The sequence below is a fragment of the Oncorhynchus gorbuscha genome, unplaced genomic scaffold (genome assembly GCF_021184085.1).
Source record: "Oncorhynchus gorbuscha isolate QuinsamMale2020 ecotype Even-year unplaced genomic scaffold, OgorEven_v1.0 Un_scaffold_134:::fragment_2:::debris, whole genome shotgun sequence".
Classification (NCBI taxonomy): Eukaryota; Metazoa; Chordata; class Actinopteri; order Salmoniformes; family Salmonidae; genus Oncorhynchus; species Oncorhynchus gorbuscha.
In genome coordinates this window covers 261773-281290 of record NW_025744633.1, presented here as the reverse complement: position 1 = coordinate 281290, position 19518 = coordinate 261773, and the positions used below count along the sequence as shown (strand labels likewise).

Here is a 19518-nt window from a genome sequence, read left to right as displayed (position 1 = left end):
CCCGTATGGGAGTTGTAGCGATGAGACAAGATAGTAGCTACTAAAAAAAATTGGATGCCACGAAATTGGGGAGAAAAAGGGGTAAAATTAAAATATATATTTTTTTAATTAAAAAAGTGATGTGTAATTCAATACTGGAATCAAGCCAGAATTAGCGAATTAGCATATCCAACAAGTGGAATTGTTAATCACCCGCAACTTGCATTCAGATTGACTGCTAGGGTAGGGAATTGTCACGACTTGGTCTTAGTATTTTGTGTTTTCTTTAATGATTTGTTCAGGCCAGGGTGTGACATGGGTTTATTGTGTTGTCGTATTGTTTTTTTTGTAGGCATTGGGATTGTGGCTGATTAGGGGTGTGTCTAGCATAGGCTTGGCTGCCTGAGGCGGTTCTCAATCAGAGTTCCTGTCTCTGTGTTAGTTATTCACCAGACAGGCTGTATAGGTTCACGTTCCGTTTGTTGTTTTGTAATATTTATAAGTTATTTCATGTATCGCTATTCTTCATTGAAGAACATGAGTAACCACCACGCTGCATTTTGGTCCGCTTCTCCTTCAACAGACGAACGCCGTTACAGGAATACTGAAAACTAAGACTACCTTGATCATCTAAACTGGAACAACCAAAATTACTAGCTTAGAAAACGAATCTCTTTGTATCATAAAATGTACAGATATTACAGTAAAATAAACTATTTAAAAAAATATCTCTGCAATAGAGCATGCTGTGAAATATTATATACGATTCTATATAGAACCCCGTTTCTAAAACTGTTTGAATGATGTCTGTGAGTATAACAGAACTCATATGTCAGGCAAAAACCTGGAAGAAATCCAAACAGGAAGTGAGAAATCTGAAGTTGGTCGATTTTCAGCCCAGGCCCTATTGAATTCACAGTGGGACATGGATGAGGTTGCACTTCCTAGGGCTTCCTGTTTAAGTTTCTACCTATAGGAGGGGAGGCATGACCTGATTTGCCAAAAGGGAGGGCGAGGGAGGTCCTTGTCGAAGGGGGAGAGCTCGATCCGCGAGTAGCACAGTAGATGTGTTGATAAAACATTGGTAGTGTTTTCCTCAGATTTAATTTATTATAGTCTCCTGCCACAATAAATTGAGCCTGAGGATATGCGTAGTTCCTATAGAGCCGTCGGAGGGTCGGCTTCTGGGGAAATACATAGTCGTGACAATGACAGAAGAAGATTATCTCAGGATGTAATGCGATCGGCATTTGATGGTGAGGTATTCCAGATCGGGAGAACAAATGGACTTGAGTTCCTGTACTTTACCACAATCACACCATGAGTAGTTAACCACAAAACATACACCTCCACTTTTCTTTCTTCCTGTCTGTGCGATGGACGGAGAACTCAGCTGGCTGAATCCCCATCCCTCAGCTTTATAACATACCAAGTGGCGGGGCTGCAGACTGGGGCTGACACTTTTTGTCTTTACAGAATATAACAATGGAAGATACAAATAAAAGGGCCCAAACTAATAGGACTCCACTGATTAAATCACATTTGGGGACATAAAGAGCAAGTCTGAAAATGGATGTTGGAACCGTTAATGTAACTCTGGGGGAAGAGTTGTCACATCAGAGAACTACTGGAACACTGATTGCTGAGTTAGTAGTCACACACAGTAGTCACACACAGTAGTCACACACAGTAGTCACACACACACACACACACACACACACACACACACACACACACACACACACACACACACACACACACACACACACACACACACACACACACACACACACACACACACACACACACACACACACACACACACACACACACACACACACACACACACACACACACACACACACACTGTTGCATTTCAACTTTAGATCACCAGTTAGTGTGATAAATGTGATAAAAATAGATTTGCAATGGGAAGTAATAGCTGGTTTGTTCATTTTCATGTTGTCATTGTTTACAGACGGCTCGATGCGGAAGCTCTAGGAACAATACTTACAACTCCATGTGTTGAATGTGTACTTCGCTATAAAATAAGTGTTTAAAACACGTTTTTAACCAGGGTCTCCCATTTTGCTGCCTGTGGGCTGCCATTCTAATCCATTCTAGACCACACAGTCGTGCGAGAGCGACAACGCAATCTCCCACTTCTACTGGCGAAAATGGTGATGCTATGTTTTCATTTATTTTCTTGATTTTTGAGTTTGATAGAACATATTGGAAGATTTTTGGTCCTATAGTCACGGTTCGCCACTGGACACACACACACACACGTACACAGCCAAAGATGACACCTGTATCATTGATTTTCTAGGGTTAGAGGTTAAACTGTGGTGATAGGGAGGGCGTCAACTACAAGACCACCTAATGGCTACATAGATAACTGCACAGTAATAGACAGCACATCTATTTAACCATAAGTATCCAATAGCAGCAGTCTATTGCTAAAACGGATTCAGTGACTCAGGGTGTGAAACTACAAAGAAAAATAACTAAAACATTAAAATAGCCAATTGTTCTCTTCCCAGGTAGGATTACTTTAATAAAATGAGTTTCCAATAATCATGCTGTTTTACTGAGGGAGAGAGAGCACACTGACTCTAAAAGGAGAACTGTAGAGAGAGAGACTTCCAAGAGGGAGGGAGGGAGGGAGGGAGACGGACGACCGAGAGGGAGGGAGCGAGACGACTGAAGAGAGAGAAAGAGAGACAACCGGAGAGAGAGAAAGAGAGACAACCGGAGAGAGAGAAAGAGAGACAACTGGAGAGAGAGAAAGAGATACAACTGGAGAGAGAGAAAGAGAGACAACTGGAGAGAGAGAAAGAGAGACAACAAGAGAGAGAGAGAAAGAGAGACAACAAGAGAGAGAGAGAAAGAGAGAAAGAGAGACAACAAGAGAGAGAGAGAAAGAGAGAAAGAGAGACAACAAGAGAAAGAGAAAGAGAGACAACCGGAGAGAGAGAGAGACAACCAGAGAGAGAGAAAGAGAGACAACCGGAGAGAGAGAAAGAGAGACAACCGGAGAGAGAGAAAGAGATACAACTGGAGAGAGAGAAAGAGAGACAACTGGAGAGAGAGAAAGAGATACAACTGGAGAGAGAGAAAGAGAGACAACTGGAGAGAGAGAAAGAGAGACAACTGGAGAGAAAGAGAGACAACTGGAGAGAGAGACAACCAGAGAGAGAGAAAGAGAGACAACCGGAGAGAGAGAAAGAGATACAACTGGAGAGAGAGAAAGAGAGACAACTGGAGAGAGAGAAAGAGAGACAACAAGAGAGAGAGAAAAGAGAGACAACTGGAGAGAGAGAAAGAGAGACAACAAGAGAGAGAGAGAAAGAGAGACAACAAGAGAGAAAGAGAAAGAGAGAAAGAGAGACAACAAGAGAGAGAGAGAGAGAGAGAAAGAGAGACAACTGGAGAGAGAGAAAGAGAGACAACAAGAGAGAGAGAGAAAGAGAGACAACTGGAGAGAGAGAAAGAGAGACAACAAGAGAGAGAGAGAAAGAGAGACAACAAGAGAGAGAGAGAAAGAGAGAAAGAGAGACAACAAGAGAGAGAGAAAGGGAGACAACCGGAGAGAGAGAGAGACAACCAGAGAGAGAGAAAGAGAGACAACCGGAGAGAGAGAAAGAGAGACAACTGGAGAGAGAGAAAGAGAGACAACTGGAGAGAGAGAAAGAGAGACAACCGGAGAGAGAGAAAGAGAGACAACAAGAGAGAGAGAAAGAGAGAGAACTGGAGAGAGAGAGAAAGAGAGACAACTGGAGAGAGAGAAATAGAGAACTGGAGAGAGAGAAAGAGAGAACTGGAGAGAGAGAACTGGAGAGGGAGAAAGAGAGAACTGGAGAGAGAGAAAGAGAGAACTGGAGAGGGAGAAAGAGAGAACTGGAGAGAGAGAAAGAGACAACTGGAGAGAGAGAAAGAGAGAACTGGAGAGAGAGAAAGAGAGAACTGGAGAGAGAGAAAGAGACAACTGGAGAGAGAGAAAGAGAGACAACTGGAGAGAGAGAAAGAGAGACAACTGGAGAGAGAGAAAGAGAGACAACTGGAGAGAGAGAAAGAGAGACAACTGGAGAGAGAAGAGAGAACTGGAGAGAGAGAAAGAGAGAACTGGAGAGAGAGAGAGAGAGAGAGAGCGAGAGAGAGAGGAGAACGTGAAAAAAGAGGGGAGAGAGGACAAAAAAAGAGATGGGGTAATGCTGCTGCCTCATAGTATAGGTGAGAGAGAGACAGAACGAGAATGGAGGAATGAAAGAGGAAGGGAAATAGATGAGAAAGGCTAAATAACAACCCAGTGCGAGTGTGAGGAGAGGAAGAGAGAAGGATAGGAAGACATAAGGAAGAAAAAGAGTAACGGGGAGACAGAAGAGAGAGTTAGGCCGGGGACCATTGATCAGCCTCAACAGCCACATCAGATGTGGGGCCTAGAGCCCTAATGAAACCCAAACACCTAGAACAAATCAAAGCTTTGTGTAAACAAATCCATCTCCACGGCAATGTGTCTGTCACCCCAGCGATGGTCGAGGTCGCCGTGATGGAGACAGAGGAGTGGGACGGATCACCACGGTAACACAAGCCCTGGTCAGGTCTAGTTTCAGGGAAATGTGTGTGTGTGTGTCTATCCATGTCTATGTCTATGTGTGTGTCTGCATGCTTGTGTGTGTGTGGCAGAGTGGTGTTAAATCACTAATGGCCGCCACGCACCCCAATCGACCAGGGTCACAGCACAACAACAGTGTTGCCGCGGGGACACATCAATCAACCTGGACATTTCGCTTTCTCTCTCTCTCAACACAGCCCGGCTACAACAGACAGAGAATAGCCTGGTCATAATCACCAGAAAATAAAGAGCAGAGAACATGAAAGAAGAGGATGAAGGGAATTAGGAGGATGATTAAAAGAGAAGAGATAAAGGATAAATAGAAAGAGAAGAAGAGGAGAGAACAAGGCATGGGAGAAAGGAAAGAGAACAATGCATGGGAGAAAGGAAAGAGGACAAGGCATGGGAGAAAGGAAAGAGGACAAGGCATGGGAGAAAGGAAAGAGAACAAGGCATGGGAGAAAGGAAAGAGAACAAGGCATGGGAGAAAGGAAAGAGGACAAGGCATGGGAGAAAGGAATGAGAACAAGGCATGGGAGAAAGGAAAGAGAACAAGGCATGGGAGAAAGGAAAGAGAACAAGGCATGGGAGAAAGGAAAGAGGACAAGGCATGGGAGAAAGGAAAGAGAACAAGGCATGGGAGAAAGGAAAGAGAACAAGGCATGGGAGAAAGGAAAGAGAACAAGGCATGGGAGAAAGGAAAGAGAACAAGGCATGGGAGAAAGGAAAGAGAACAAGGCATGGGAGAAAGGAAAGAGAACAAGGCATGGGAGAAAGGAATGAGAACAAGGCATGGGAGAAAGGAAAGAGAACAAGGCATGGGAGAAAGGAAAGAGAACAAGGGATGGGAGAAAGGAAAGAGAACAAGGGATGGGAGAAAGGAAAGAGAACGAGGGATGGGAGAAAGGAAAGAGGACAAGGCATGGGAGAAAGGAAAGAGAACAAGGGATGGGAGAAAGGAAAGAGGACAAGGCATGGGAGAAAGGAAAGAGGACAAGGCATGGGAGAAAGGAAAGAGAACAAGGGATGGGGCCCTAAGGAAAAAAACACATTAATTACACATGAACACTTGTGAAGTGTTCAGAAAATACATGTTTTCATGTGATCACGTGATCTTGTGTGAAGTTAATGTGATAACATGTGAAATTACACATGTGAAAACGTGATCACATCTGAAGTGTTCCAAAAACATGTTGTTTTCACATGTAAAAATTGATGGGAAATCATGTGATTTTCCATTTTTCTGTAACAGGTGAATGGAGAGAAACAAGAGGGAGAGGGCATAGGAGGGTCAGGAGGAGAGAGGGAGAGGGCATAGGAGGGTCTGGGCATAGGAGGGTCAGTAGGAGAGAGGGAGAGGGCATAGGAGGGTCAGGAAGAGAGAGAGAGAGGGCATAGGAGGGTCAGGAGGAGAGATGGAGAGGGCATAGGAGGGTCTGGGCATAGTAGGGTCAGTAGGAGAGAGGGAGAGGGCATAGGAGGGTCATAGGAGAGGTCAGGGGTCAGGAGAGAGAGGGGCATAGGAGGGTCAGGAGGAGAGATGGAGGAGGGGGTCAGGAGTAGGAGAGAGAGGGAGAGGGCATAGGAGGGTCAGGAGGAGGAGGGTCAGGAGGAGAGGGAGAGGGCATAGGAGGGTCTGGGCAGGGGTCAGGGAGAGAGGGAGAGGGCATAGGAGGGTCAGGAGGAGAGAGGGAGAGGGCATAGGAGGGTCAGGAGGAGGGTAGGAGGGTCAGGAGAGATGGAGAGGGCATAGGAGGGTCAGGAGGAGAGAGGGAGAGGGCATAGGAGGGTCAGGAGGAGAGAGGGAGAGGGCATAGGAGGGTCAGAAGGAGAGAGGGAGAGGGCATAGGAGGGTCAGGAGGAGAGAGAGAGGGCATAGGAGGGTCAGGAGGAGAGAGGGATGAGGGGATCGGACAGACAGACAGAGAGGACATTAAAAGTGGAGGAGAGAAGAGAGTTGACAGAGGAGTTTCCTGAGACTGGAGTGAATGGAGGAGAACAAAAGGATGAACTAATGAAGAGAAATGAAGAGAAGAAGAAACCATCAGAAAACTGGGACTATCACAGAGATGACATGACACAGTCATTCTCTGTCTTGGCCAGCTGCCCTGGTCCTATCAGCACTGTAATTACTCCACTTGGCTGTGATTACAGTATCAGAAAGGGGCTGTGGTGAAAGCCTGCAATCATCCTATCAGAGAGAGCCTTTCACTCAACGATACTCACCATTCACTACAACTGCACTCTCTGGGCCCTGTACCAACAACCTCCTTTTCGCCTCATTTCCTTGAGATTTGCAAGTGCATTTGGTTTTTGCATTGAAGTCAGTGGGAGATTTGCATGGAGATTTGAATGAAGATGTCATGTTAGGATTTTTCCCACTAGTTTAGCCTAAAGCTATTTTCACACAAGAAACAGGTTCTCAAGATGACCAATCCTGTATATTCACCTTGGCGTTTTCCCTATTTTGTTCATTACAACCAGTAATTTAAATGGATATTTATTTTGGATTTCATGTAATATATGGAGAGAAGCAGAGAAGGGAGGGAGAGAGAGATAAACAGAAGGGAGAGATATGGAGAGAAAGAAAGTGATAAAGAAATGTGTTCTTCTCAGCTTTACAGACGACAGGCCCAACGTAACGAGCAGAGCAAACGAGAGAAAAAAATCATATTTGTACGCTTAGAGCTTTGCCACAGGGACTGTGACATCACCACAGACAGTTTTTTTTTGCATACTCATTCACACACCCTAATAAACACACACACCCTCAGAGTGTCTGAGCTCGTCTGGGCCAGTGTATGTATGGAGTTGACAGGTGACACACAGGGTTGACGCTAACGGGCATCAGGCGATTCAGAGTTCCATCTCCAAACTGAGCCTCCAACACTCATACTACACACACCAATCCTCCTAATGACTGAGAACACACACACACACACACACACACACACACACACACACACACACACACACACACACACACACACACACACACACACACACACACACACACACACACACACACACACACACACACACACACACACACACACACACACACACACACACACACACACACACACAGTCCCTATTCCCCACCCACACCAAATCAGCAGGGAGAAAGACTCCAATCAGCAGGCCCCACTGTGGAGGAGTGACAGTCTCTACACCCTGCTATTATTAGACTGAACTGGAGAGCAGAGAGAGAGCAGGAAGAGAGGGAGAGAGAAGAAGGATGGGAGAGAGGGAAGAAATGGAGAGAGGGGAGATGGAGAAGAGACAGAGAGAAGGGGGGGGGACATGGGGAAAAGACGAAGAGACAGAGGGGGAGATGGAAAAGAGACAGAGAGAGAGGAGGAGATGGAGAGAGTGAACCAGCCAAAACAAAGAGAGAAAGGAGAGGAGAGGAGTGTGAAAGTCAAAGGAGGAAAATATGGGTAAAAAAATACAGAATGTGAGAGAAAGAGAGATTGAAAGAGAGCGGGATGGTGGGACACCTCATCAAACCTTGATTCAGCCATCAAACCCACAAGGACACTTAGCTTAGTCAAGACAATGTCCTATAATCAACTTACCACCCAGCCTATCTACACACACACACACACCACCACCCAGCCCACTCTGGTGCCCACACACACACACACCTCCATGGCAACGCTGACAGCACCAGCCAGCTGAAGTAACATTGATGTGGCAGCCCATCCTAGGAGAGAGAGAGGGATAGAGGAATGTAGGGAGAGGTAGAGGGATAGAGGAATGTAGGGAGAGGTAGAGGGATAGAGGAATGTAGGGAGAGGTAGAGGGATAGAGGGATGTAGGGAGAGGTAGAGGGATAGAGGAATGTAGGGAGAGGTAGAGGGATAGAGGAATGTAGGGAGAGGTAGAGGGATAGAGGAATGTAGGGAGAGGTAGAGGGATAGAGGGATGTAGGAAGAGGTAGAGGGATAGAGGAATGTAGGGAGAGGTAGAGGGATAGAGGAATGTAGGGAGAGGTAGAGGGATAGTGAGAAAATGTGTGCGTGAGTGAAAAGGAGAGAAAGAGTGAGAGAAGGGGGAAAGCGAAAAAAGAGGGGACAGAAAAAGAGAGAGAATGAGACCACCAGAGCGAGAGGAAAAGAGAGGGATGAATCATTCCTGGACCCACCCCCCCTCCCTGTCCTACCCGCTACCTCCTTCCCATCTTCGTCATTGCTCATTCCCACTCGTAAACATATCTGGACGCACTCGTCCATCCAGCCGTCCTGTGCATGATAATGATCAACACGTCTGTAGATGGACGGACAGACCTAAAGTCTCATCAATACCTCCATCATATGAAGGATTATACAATGAGCTCCAAAAGTATTGGAACAGTGACACATGTTTTGTTATTTTGGCTCTGTATTCTAGCAATTTGGAGTTGAAATGATAACCTTATAAATACTTCAAAATTTGACGTTTGCAACAACTTCAAAATTTGAGGGTTAAGTAACATGGATGGAAGTCTAATTCTGACGTGAGACTGAGACGTGGTAGCTATTTGTACATAGTCCCCCCCTCTTAAGGGACCAAAAATATTGTGACAAATTCACCCCTATGTGTATATGTGCAAATACTTAACTTTTTACTACTTTAATACCCAAGTGAATTTGTCCCAGTACTTTTGGTCCCCTAAAATTGGGGGACTATGAACAAAAAGTGCTGTAATTTCTGAAACGGTTCCCCCGATATGGATGAAAATACCCCCAAACTTGAAGATGACAGTCTGCACTTTAATCCACAAAGCCATTGTATAATTTCTAATCCAAAGTGCTGGAGTAAAAAGACAAAACAATGAAAAGTGTGTCACTATCCCAAAACTTTTGAAGCTCACTGTATACTGGACCACTCACTACACACTATCTGAGCCAGTAACTAAATGATGAATAAATAAATCCATAACCTCAGGTATGCGTGTGTGTGTGTGTGTGTGTGTGTGTGTGTGTGTGTGTGTGTGTGTGTGTGTGTGTGTGTGTGTGTGTGTGTGTGTGTGTGTGTGTGTGTGTGTGTGTGTGTGTGTGTGTGTGTGTGTGTGTGTGTGTGTGTGTGTGTGTGTGTGTGTGTGTGTGTGTGTGTGTGTGTGTGTGTGTGTGTGTGTGTGTGTGTGTGTGTGTGTGTGTGTGAGTGTGTGTGTGTGTCTGTGTCCATACATGCGCAGGGTGCTCCGTGTCCTCAGTGTGCCCATGCCCCCTACACACACACACACACACACACACACACACACACACACACACACACACACACACACACACACACACACACACACACACACACACACACACACACACACACACACACACACACACACACACACACAGACAGAACCACGTGCACAATCACATAGCTCATAAACTGAATACACCAATGTGTGAGCTGATGAAACAAGAGCCTAGCGTTTTCCTCCCTGAGTGACAGTGGCTTGTAGATCTTAAAGAAGGTAATGTCTAATGCTCACTAACTATGTCACATATGCTACACCCCCCCCCCCAACCCACCGCTAAAACCAGGCCATCTAAATCACCTCAATCAACACCATCATAATTCCTACAAATCACACCTCCTGTTCATTTTCACACCACGACCCTGTTGGAACTGAAACGGAGTCTGGATCAATGAGTGTTGTGACATCCAGTCTGCTCAAAATAAAGCCTACAGAAATAGCCCTGGTCTGGGAACAGATCATGATAGATCACACTGTTCCCAGTTTGGAGTGGTTTTCACTGTTGTCCCCTATAAGAAAATAAAAATAAATAGGCACAAACTTTTTATCCATATAGGGACGTTCACCTAGTGATAAGAGGAGGGAATCAACACACATCCCTAGAATAGGCCTTAGCCTAGATTGAGCTCAGTGTGAACATCATTATACCACCTAGTGGCATAACGAGCATGGACACCTAGTGGCATAACGAACATGGACACCTAGTGGCATAATGAACATGGACACCTTGTGGCATAATGGACATGGACACCTAGTGGCATAATGGACATGGACACCTAGTGGCATAATGAACATGGACACCTTGTGGCATAACGAACATGGACACCTAGTGGCATAATGAACATGGACACCTTGTGGCATAACGAACATGGACACCTAGTGGCATAATGAACATGGACACCTTGTGGCATAACGAACATGGACACCTAGTGGCATAATGAACATGGACACCTTGTGGCATAATGGACATGGACACCTAGTGGCATAATGAACATGGACACCTTGTGGCATAACGAACATGGACACCTAGTGGCATAATGAACATGGACACCTTGTGGCATAACGAACATGGACACCTAGTGGCATAATGAACATGGACACCTTGTGGCATAACGAACATGGACACCTAGTGGCATAATGAACATGGACACCTAGTGGCATAATGAACATGGACACCTAGTGGCATAACGAACATGGACACCTAGTGGCATAATGAACATGGACACCTTGTGGCATAACGAACATGGACACCTAGTGGCATAATGAACATGGACACCTAGTGGCATAATGAACATGGACACCTAGTGGCATAATGGACATGGACACCTAGTGGCATAATGAACATGGACACCTAGTGGCATAACGAACATGGACACCTAGTGGCATAATGAACATGGACACCTTGTGGCATAACGAACATGGACACCTAGTGGCATAATGAACATGGACACCTTGTGGCATAACGAACATGGACACCTAGTGGCATAACGAACATGGACACCTAGTGGCATAATGAACATGGACACCTAGTGGCATAATGAACATGGACACCTTGTGGCATAATGAACATGGACACCTAGTGGCATAACGAACATGGACACCTAGTGGCATAATGACACCTTGTGGCTTAACGAACATGGACACCTTGTGGCATAATGAACATGGACACCTAGTGGCATAATGAACATGGACACCTAGTGGCATAACGAACATGGACACCTAGTGGCATAACGAACATGGACACCTTGTGGCATAATGAACATGGACACCTGTGGCATAATGAACATAGACACATCCGAGGCCTAAGCAAAAAAGCAAGAATGTGGTGCACGCCCACGCCACCACCAAAATGAAACAGAGAGATAGGAGAGAGGAAGGGATGACACCATTTAGATGGAACGAGACGGTGACAATACTACGGGCTGATTATCAGCAGAAAATGTCATCACTGAGATAGCAGGCTCTACATCTCAAGCAAAAAACAACATCAGCAATACACTCACCAGCTTCCATTGTTTATGTGACACGGACATGCTACAGCATTCAGGGACTGTACCGTGGCTAAGGTGCACACAGAGCAAGGAGACACTGCCTGGAATCTGTCTGTTGATGAGCTGGAAGAGTTCATTTCAATCCTGCATCTCCGTGGAGCATTCGGTGGAAAGAGCGTGTGTATGGAGAGCTTCTGGTGAGGTACTTTTCTTTGGAGAAACCATGTCATGGGATCGCTTCAGAGAGATCATGCTTTACCTCCATTTTGATGAAACAGAAATTCGCCATGGTATCCAACGTATAAATACCTGACTATTTTTAAATGCTGTCATATCGACAGTTTTATATTCATTATAATTCATTAGTATTGCTTTTGTGCGAATTTTCTCTGTTTGTGAAGCACACTTGGTGGTTATAATAATGTTTAGGATATTGATGTTTTCATAATTTCACCGCGCGTCTTACTGCCCATGAGTCTTGGTGTTTTTGTTATTTTTATCAAAAGAAGCTGGTAACCAGTTCCAACACACACTTTCTTTCTGTTTGAGATTTAACAAAGACACTCCACCCATAAAATCAATTGAACACCTTATTTATTTTTATTTTTTATATAAAGCCGGCAGTAACATAAACAAATGAAAATGCTATTTTGTTTATTGTAATCATATTCTAATGTTACCTTAGACCTTCATAAACACAACAAAATTATTATTTTTGCAAGAGCATATATGAAATTATTTAATTACACTGTTAAAATGTTGCAATCAAAATGACTGTTCATTAGCTTGAAGGGGGGTTCCCTCAAGGCCCAGCTATTCTAGTGTAAAAGAGAATGAAATTAAAGCAGAAAGAGTAGAGAACGAGTGATAAGAGGAGTGACAGACAGACCCGAGGGCGATAAGAGGAGTGACAGAGCCGAGGCCAATAAGAGGAGTGACAGGCCGAGTTGAGGGTGGATCAGACAAGCATTAAAGAAGAGCATGATAGAGCAAGATTAAGACTACAGAAAGACATGGAAGCAGAAAGACTGAGAAAGACCAACACAAGAAAATAAATCATGGCAGTGTCATTGACATTCAGTGTGATTCTTTCATGAGGTTGTGGGTGGGAGAGCGAGGAGCAGCTGGTGACCGGGGTGACTCGTGGTCCTGTGTAGCTCAGTTGGTAGAGCATGGCGCTTGTAACGCCAGGGTAGTGGGTTCAATCCCCGGGACCACCCATACGTAGAATGTATGCACACATGACTGTAAGTCGCTTTGGATAAAAGTGTCTGCTAAATGGCATATATTATTATATTATTATATTACTCGGAGGCCAGGTCTGCTGCCCATTGGTTGGGCTAGGCAGGGCTAAATTTAGACAGCAAGCATTGGCCGGGCCATCAGCTGACTACTACACACATTCTGAGAAACTGACTGACCAAAATGTCATGGAAACATGCTATAAATACTGTACAATGCGTGTCTGTGTGTGTGTGTGTGTGTGTACTCACAGCCCTCGTATATGTCCGTGGGTATGTGGACTGCTGTGGTGTTGTAGGAGATGAGGCGTCTAAATTGCTCGTCTTCCTTAAACTCTGGATAAAGCCGGTTTGCCTTCTTGACCTCTGTATCATTTGAGTCCAGCTATAAGGGAAAAAGGAATGAGATATTATTGACGCAAATTGGAGGTCAATGGAGAGTATACTGCATGGATTTGGTGAATACAAAGTATTGTGTGTGTGTGTGTCTGTCACTTTGCATTATGGTGCGTTGTATGATAACACGTGTGTGTCTGTGTGGCGCTTGCTCCATCTCCTGTGGCTGTGAATAATACTGCCGTGTGTTCAGATGCCTGACAGTACTGATCTCCTGTGTCTTGGCCCGTCAAAGCCTGAATGACATCAGTTGTTCAGGAGAGGTGTGTGCCTGCCTGCATGTGTTCTATCACCACATCCCCTGTGGAATTACTACCTGATCCCCAGTATCAAATCAGACAGATGACTTCAGAGGCTTCAGAGGGATGCAGCCGATATCACAGGCACAGATACGTGTTCTTGAGATAATCTCTCACATGCACGCACGCACGCACACACACACACGCACACACACTAGACATGCATGCACGCTCATTTGAATATGCACGCATTCAAACACACATGCTAACAAAAACACACACTAACCCTAGTGTACTATAGCAACTGTTTTGTATCTTTTCAGGGCTCTAGAGCCTGGACCACAGCTGGGGGATGTGGGGGATCCTTTAAGGCTATCAATAAGCTTTACAACAGGTTTAGTAACCATGGCTACAAAAACAGAGGGTGCAGGTGGGATTTTGTTGAATATACAGACTCAATATGACTCAGATCACGTCTCTTCACTACACATGGAGGAAGTAACAGTAGAAATGTACTCACGTTTTCTTTGGCATAGTAGTAATGGATGTCGTCAGGCTATGGAGAAAGGGCGGGAGGGAAGAGAGAGAGAGAAGTATGTAAAACACAGATGTCTGAACACAGCAGGTCTTTGGTAGGGGTTTAAATCAATGTGCATTGTAAAGTTTTCAGACAGTGTTAGAGTTGTGTGGAAACTGTGTTCCTATGTTGTTTCTATTCTTCAGTGTGCTTGTATTATTTGTCTATTTTGTCAATTCAAGCACTTCTTCACTCTCTGCGTATGTCTATGTGTGTGTCTCACATGCACAAGTGTGTGTACTCCCTTAATACAGTGCGTGCGTGTGTGTGTACTCCCCTAATACTGTGTGTGTGTGTGTGTGTACTCCCCTAATACTGTGTGTGTGTGTACTCCCCTAATACTGTGTGTGTGTGCGTGTACTCCCCTAATACTGTGTGTGTGTGTGTGTGTGTGTGTGTGTGTGTGTGTGTGTGTGTGTGTGTGTGTGTGTGTGTGTGTGTGTGTGTGTGTGTGTGTGTGTGTGTGTGTGTGTGTGTGTGTGTGTGTGTTTGACACAAAAGCATCAGTAGTGTTGTAACCAACTCTCTCTTTCATCCGCTGTGCGAGCTTCCTGTCAGAGCACGAGCAAGCCAGGCGCTAATGAGCTAGCCTATCCAGCCTACCTGACAGATGGATGCCTTGGGGACATGGAGCCGGTTCACTGGTTAGCACCACCTGCCTGCCACCCCCGGCGCTGCAACATGGGGCTAACGCTACATAAACCACAGACCTGTGATCTGCTGGTGGTGTGAGGCTCAATAGTTACCGCCAGGCCATTAGCGATGAGCTAGGTGTTAGCGATAGACAGTTCTGACAGCGGTGCTCCAGCATCTGCTCACCTCCCGAGAGACAGGCTGCAGTCCTTGCAGAGCGTACACACAAGCTCGCACACATATACACACTCTGTCTGTCTTAGTTTCTCCTGTATCTCTCATATACTAAGATCCCTGAGGGGTGAGACAGTGTGACCTTAGTGTGAGTCGCTCCACAACATTAAGATGGCCTGACAGCCATCATGAGGAGGTCTCTTCATGTTAGCTTTCAAGCACTGTGGCTACACTCCCCACCTCCTGAAGTGTGTGTTTGTGTTTGTGTTTGTGTGTGTGTGTGTGAGCAAGTGTGTGTGTGTTCTAAGTGCATGGATGTGAATGTGTGTTAAGGTGGTTTCACACACACAGAGGCTTGTAGAGTACTGGGGTAAATGTTTTTAAGTGATGTAACTCCTGAGGGAGGGAGGACGTCTTCTGGGCTTTCATACAGAAATGAGGCGTGTGTCCAGGGATATTTGATCTCCTACACCAGATTGTGTACACACACACACACGCACGTACACACACACACGCACTCTCGGGCGCAGCAAGGACATGGGCGGTTCACGGAGGACTACGCTGTAACCGCGATGTTGGCCGGACGGATTGAGAAGGAGTGAGGAGGGGGTGTCTGGAGACAGACTGGACCATGTCTCCTCCTAACACTTTCACTTAGCGCTTGCAAGAACCACATGGAGCCAAGACACTCCTCACGACACGCAACATTGCCTGAGAAAGCCAGCGGTTTTCAGAAATGAATAGAGAAAACTACATTCAGCCTCGTTTGTCGTTGCCTGGTTGACACGCACCCGCACACACACACTTGGGATCAATTAGCTAGCTCAACATAAACAGTCTGAAAAAGCCAACCTCCGAGTCCTTTCATCGGTGCAGGCTTAATTGGCTAAGACTAACATGTGCGCTAATATTTGCTCGTTAGTTACAGAAAACGCTGGACGTTCACACTAATGACTCTACGCCAAGGGATAATTATCCAAGCTAGCCAAGCATCTCCATCCAGTCACACATCCCAAGCCTCAAAGAAGTAGACCACGCCAGCATAAAGCAGCACGAAGCAGATACTACTTTGTCCCCCACACGTTCCCAGGCACGTACACAGGTGGAGCACGCACACACACGCACACACACGCGCACGCACGCACGCACGCGCACGCACACGCGCACGCACACACGCACACACACACACACACACACACACACACACACACACACACACACACACACACACACACACACACACACACACACACACACACACACACACACACACACACACACACACACACACACACACACACACACACACACACACACACACACACACACACACACGCACACACACGCACACACACACACACTTCCCGTGAGCGTGTCGGAATCAGACTGATAAGAATCCTTTAGAGTCATTAAAAGGAGTATCGGAGGCGGTTATAATGACACTGTCCAGGTTAGTTTGAAGCTAATAGACTAATAGGAGGTAATGGAGTCCTCTCACATAGAGGCAGTAAAAAATATATATATAAACAGGTTGCCACCACCGTGCTTCACCGTAGGAATGGTGCCAGGTTTCCTCCAGATGTGACCCTTGGCATTCAGGACAAAGGGTTCAATCATGGTTTCATCAGACCAGAGAATATTGTTTCTCACGGTCTGCGACTCCTTTAGGTGCCTTTTGGCAAACTCCAAGCGGGCTGTCATGTGGCTTTTACTGATCAGTGGCTTCTGTCTGGCCACTCTACCATAAAACCCTGATTGGTGGAGTACTGCAGATATGGTTGTCTTTCTGGAAGGTTCTCCCATCTCCACAGAAGAACTCTGGAGCTCTGTCAGAGTGACCATCAGGTTCTTGGTCAACTCCCTAACCAAGGTCCCTCTCCCTCGATTGCTCAGTTTGGCTGGACGGTCAGCTCTAAGAAGAGTCATGGTGGTTCCAAACTTCTTCCATTTAAGAATGATGGAGGCCACTGTGTTCTTCAATGCTGTGGAAATGTTTTGGTACCCTTTTCCAGATCTGTGCATCAACACAATCCTGCCTCAGAGCTCTACGGACAATTCCTTTGACTTCATGGCTTGGTTTTTGCTCTGACATGCACTGTCAACTGTGGGACCTTATATAGACAGGTGTGTGCCTGTCCAGATCATGTTCAATCAATTGAATTTACCACAGATGGACTCCAATCAAGTTGTAGAAACATCTCAAGGATAATCAATGGAAACAGGATGCACCTGTGCTTGATTTCGAGTTTCATAGAAAAAGGTCTGAATACTTATGTAAATATATATATATTTTTTAATACATTTGCAAACATTTCTAAAAACCTGTTTTCGCTTTGTCATTATGGGGTATTGTGTGTAGAAAGACATTGATGTAATCCATTTTAGAATAAGACTAATTTGGAATGTGGAAAAGGGGAAGGGGTCTGAATACTTTCCGAATGCACTGTACACTGGCTTAATGGGAATTTGAGAGAGTAAGACCCAGTGTGTGCATGGCTCTGAATGTGTCCCAATACAATCTAATTGAATTCTACTTAATTGAACGCTATTAAAACTCTATTGTCAATCTAATGAGATTTTATACAAAAATGAACATCCAATGTCTTTTTTTTACCAGGTAAGTTGACTGAGAACACATTCTCATTTACAGGAACAACCTGGGGAATAGTCACAGGGGGAGATGGGGGTGAATGAGCCAATTGGAAGATAGGGATGATTGGGTGGCCATGATGGTATGAGGGCCAGATTGAGAATTTAGCCAGGTTAACACCCCTACTCTAACGATAAGTGTCCACAGAGAGTCAGGACACCCATTTAATGTCCCATCCAAAGGAAGGCACCCTAAACAGGTCAATATCCCCAATCACTGGCCCTGGGGCATTGGGATATTGTTTTTTTAGACTCGAGGAAAAAATGCATTCTCCTGGCCCTCCAACACCACTTTCAGCAGCATCTGGTCTCCCACCCAGGAACTGACCAGGACCAACGCTGCTTAGCTTCAGAGGCAAGCCAGCAGTGGGATGCAGGGTGGTAAGCTGCTGGCAATTACAACAATCATATATGAACGTGAATGAAATCAATCTCTTCTTATAGAGTTCAAGGCTTCTATAGGTAATGCATCCAGAGATAATGAGGACATTAATAATGTTGATCTCCACAACCACTGGCTCACCTCAGGATCATTCTTCCACCGATGCCACATCTGAAAATCCTCTGCAGCAGATGCCAGGGTCTGGACAAAAACAGAGAAATAGAGTTGGAATTTGAACATATATTTCCTTTCAATTAAGGGGTTGACATAGTGCTTGTGGCAAGCAGAGAGAGAAAGAAAGAAAGAAAGAAAGTGAGAGAAAGAAAGAAAGAAAGAAAGAGAGAGAGAGAGAGAGATAGAGAGAAAGATACAAATGTTCATTAACATTGATCACACACATGAAAGTGTTAAGAGCATAAAAGCCACCATACTCCTCCACAACATATACTGAGAGTACATTACACACCTCAGCTCACCTTATCATGGCTCATTCACACAACTGACTCACCCTATCATGTCTAATTCAAACAACTGGCTCACCTTATCATGGCTAATTCACACAACTGGCTCACCTTATTATGTCTAATTCACACAACTGGCTCACCTTATTATGTCTAATTCACACAACTGGCTCACCTTATCATGGCTAATTCACACAACTGGCTCACCTTATCATGGCTAATTCACACAACTGGCTCACCTTATCATGGCTAATTCACACAACTGGCTCACCTTATTATGTCTAATTCACACAACTGGCTCACCTTATTATGTCTAATTCACACAACTGGCTCACCTTATCATGGCTAATTCACACAACTGGCTCACCTTATCATGGCTAATTCAAACAACTGGCTCACCTTATCATGTCTAATTCTCACAACTGGCTCACCTTATCATGGCTAATTCAATCAACTGGCTCACCTTATCATGTCTAATTCACACAACTGGCTCACCTTATCATGGCTAATTCAATCAACTGGCTCACCTTATCATGGCTAATTCAATCAACTGGCTCACCTTATCATGGCTAATTCAAACAGCTCTACTTCTACAACCACTAGTAAGGCTGTCAACACAGGAAGTTATTTTAGACTGAAAATCCAAACAAACACATTTTCACTCAACACCCCCAGGTGTGAAACGAGGCTGGGGGTGTCACAGTATAAGACGTCATTGTGCTCAAGTTAGACCCCCCACTCCATATTGGCCCAGATCTGGCCCTAATGACTAGGTTAATGGGTTTCTAATGTAGATCCTCTTTTCATCTCAAACTGGTCTAGAAACACACTGTAACACTAATTTCCCCTGGGGAAATATGGAATCTAATTCCAGTCACTAGCTACTAGTACTGCAGAAAGAGAGTTATTCACGTCACCCATAAATGTTATAAGTTAAAT

General features: G+C 45.1%; 1 protein-coding gene across 4 annotated transcripts in view; it reads right to left on the bottom strand.

Moving 5' to 3' along the window:
* Positions 1–19518, bottom strand: part of LOC124016976 (voltage-dependent calcium channel subunit alpha-2/delta-1-like) — a 143411-nt gene that overhangs the window by 78538 nt on the left and 45355 nt on the right. For all 4 annotated transcript variants that reach the window (XM_046332307.1, XM_046332308.1, XM_046332309.1 and 1 more), the window contains exons 3-5: positions 18260–18319; positions 14224–14259; positions 13321–13453 (exon numbers count right to left, since the gene is read on the bottom strand). In XM_046332307.1, the coding sequence (XP_046188263.1) occupies positions 13321–13453; positions 14224–14259; positions 18260–18319 (229 nt within the window). The remainder of the gene's footprint in view (positions 1–13320; positions 13454–14223; positions 14260–18259; positions 18320–19518) is intronic.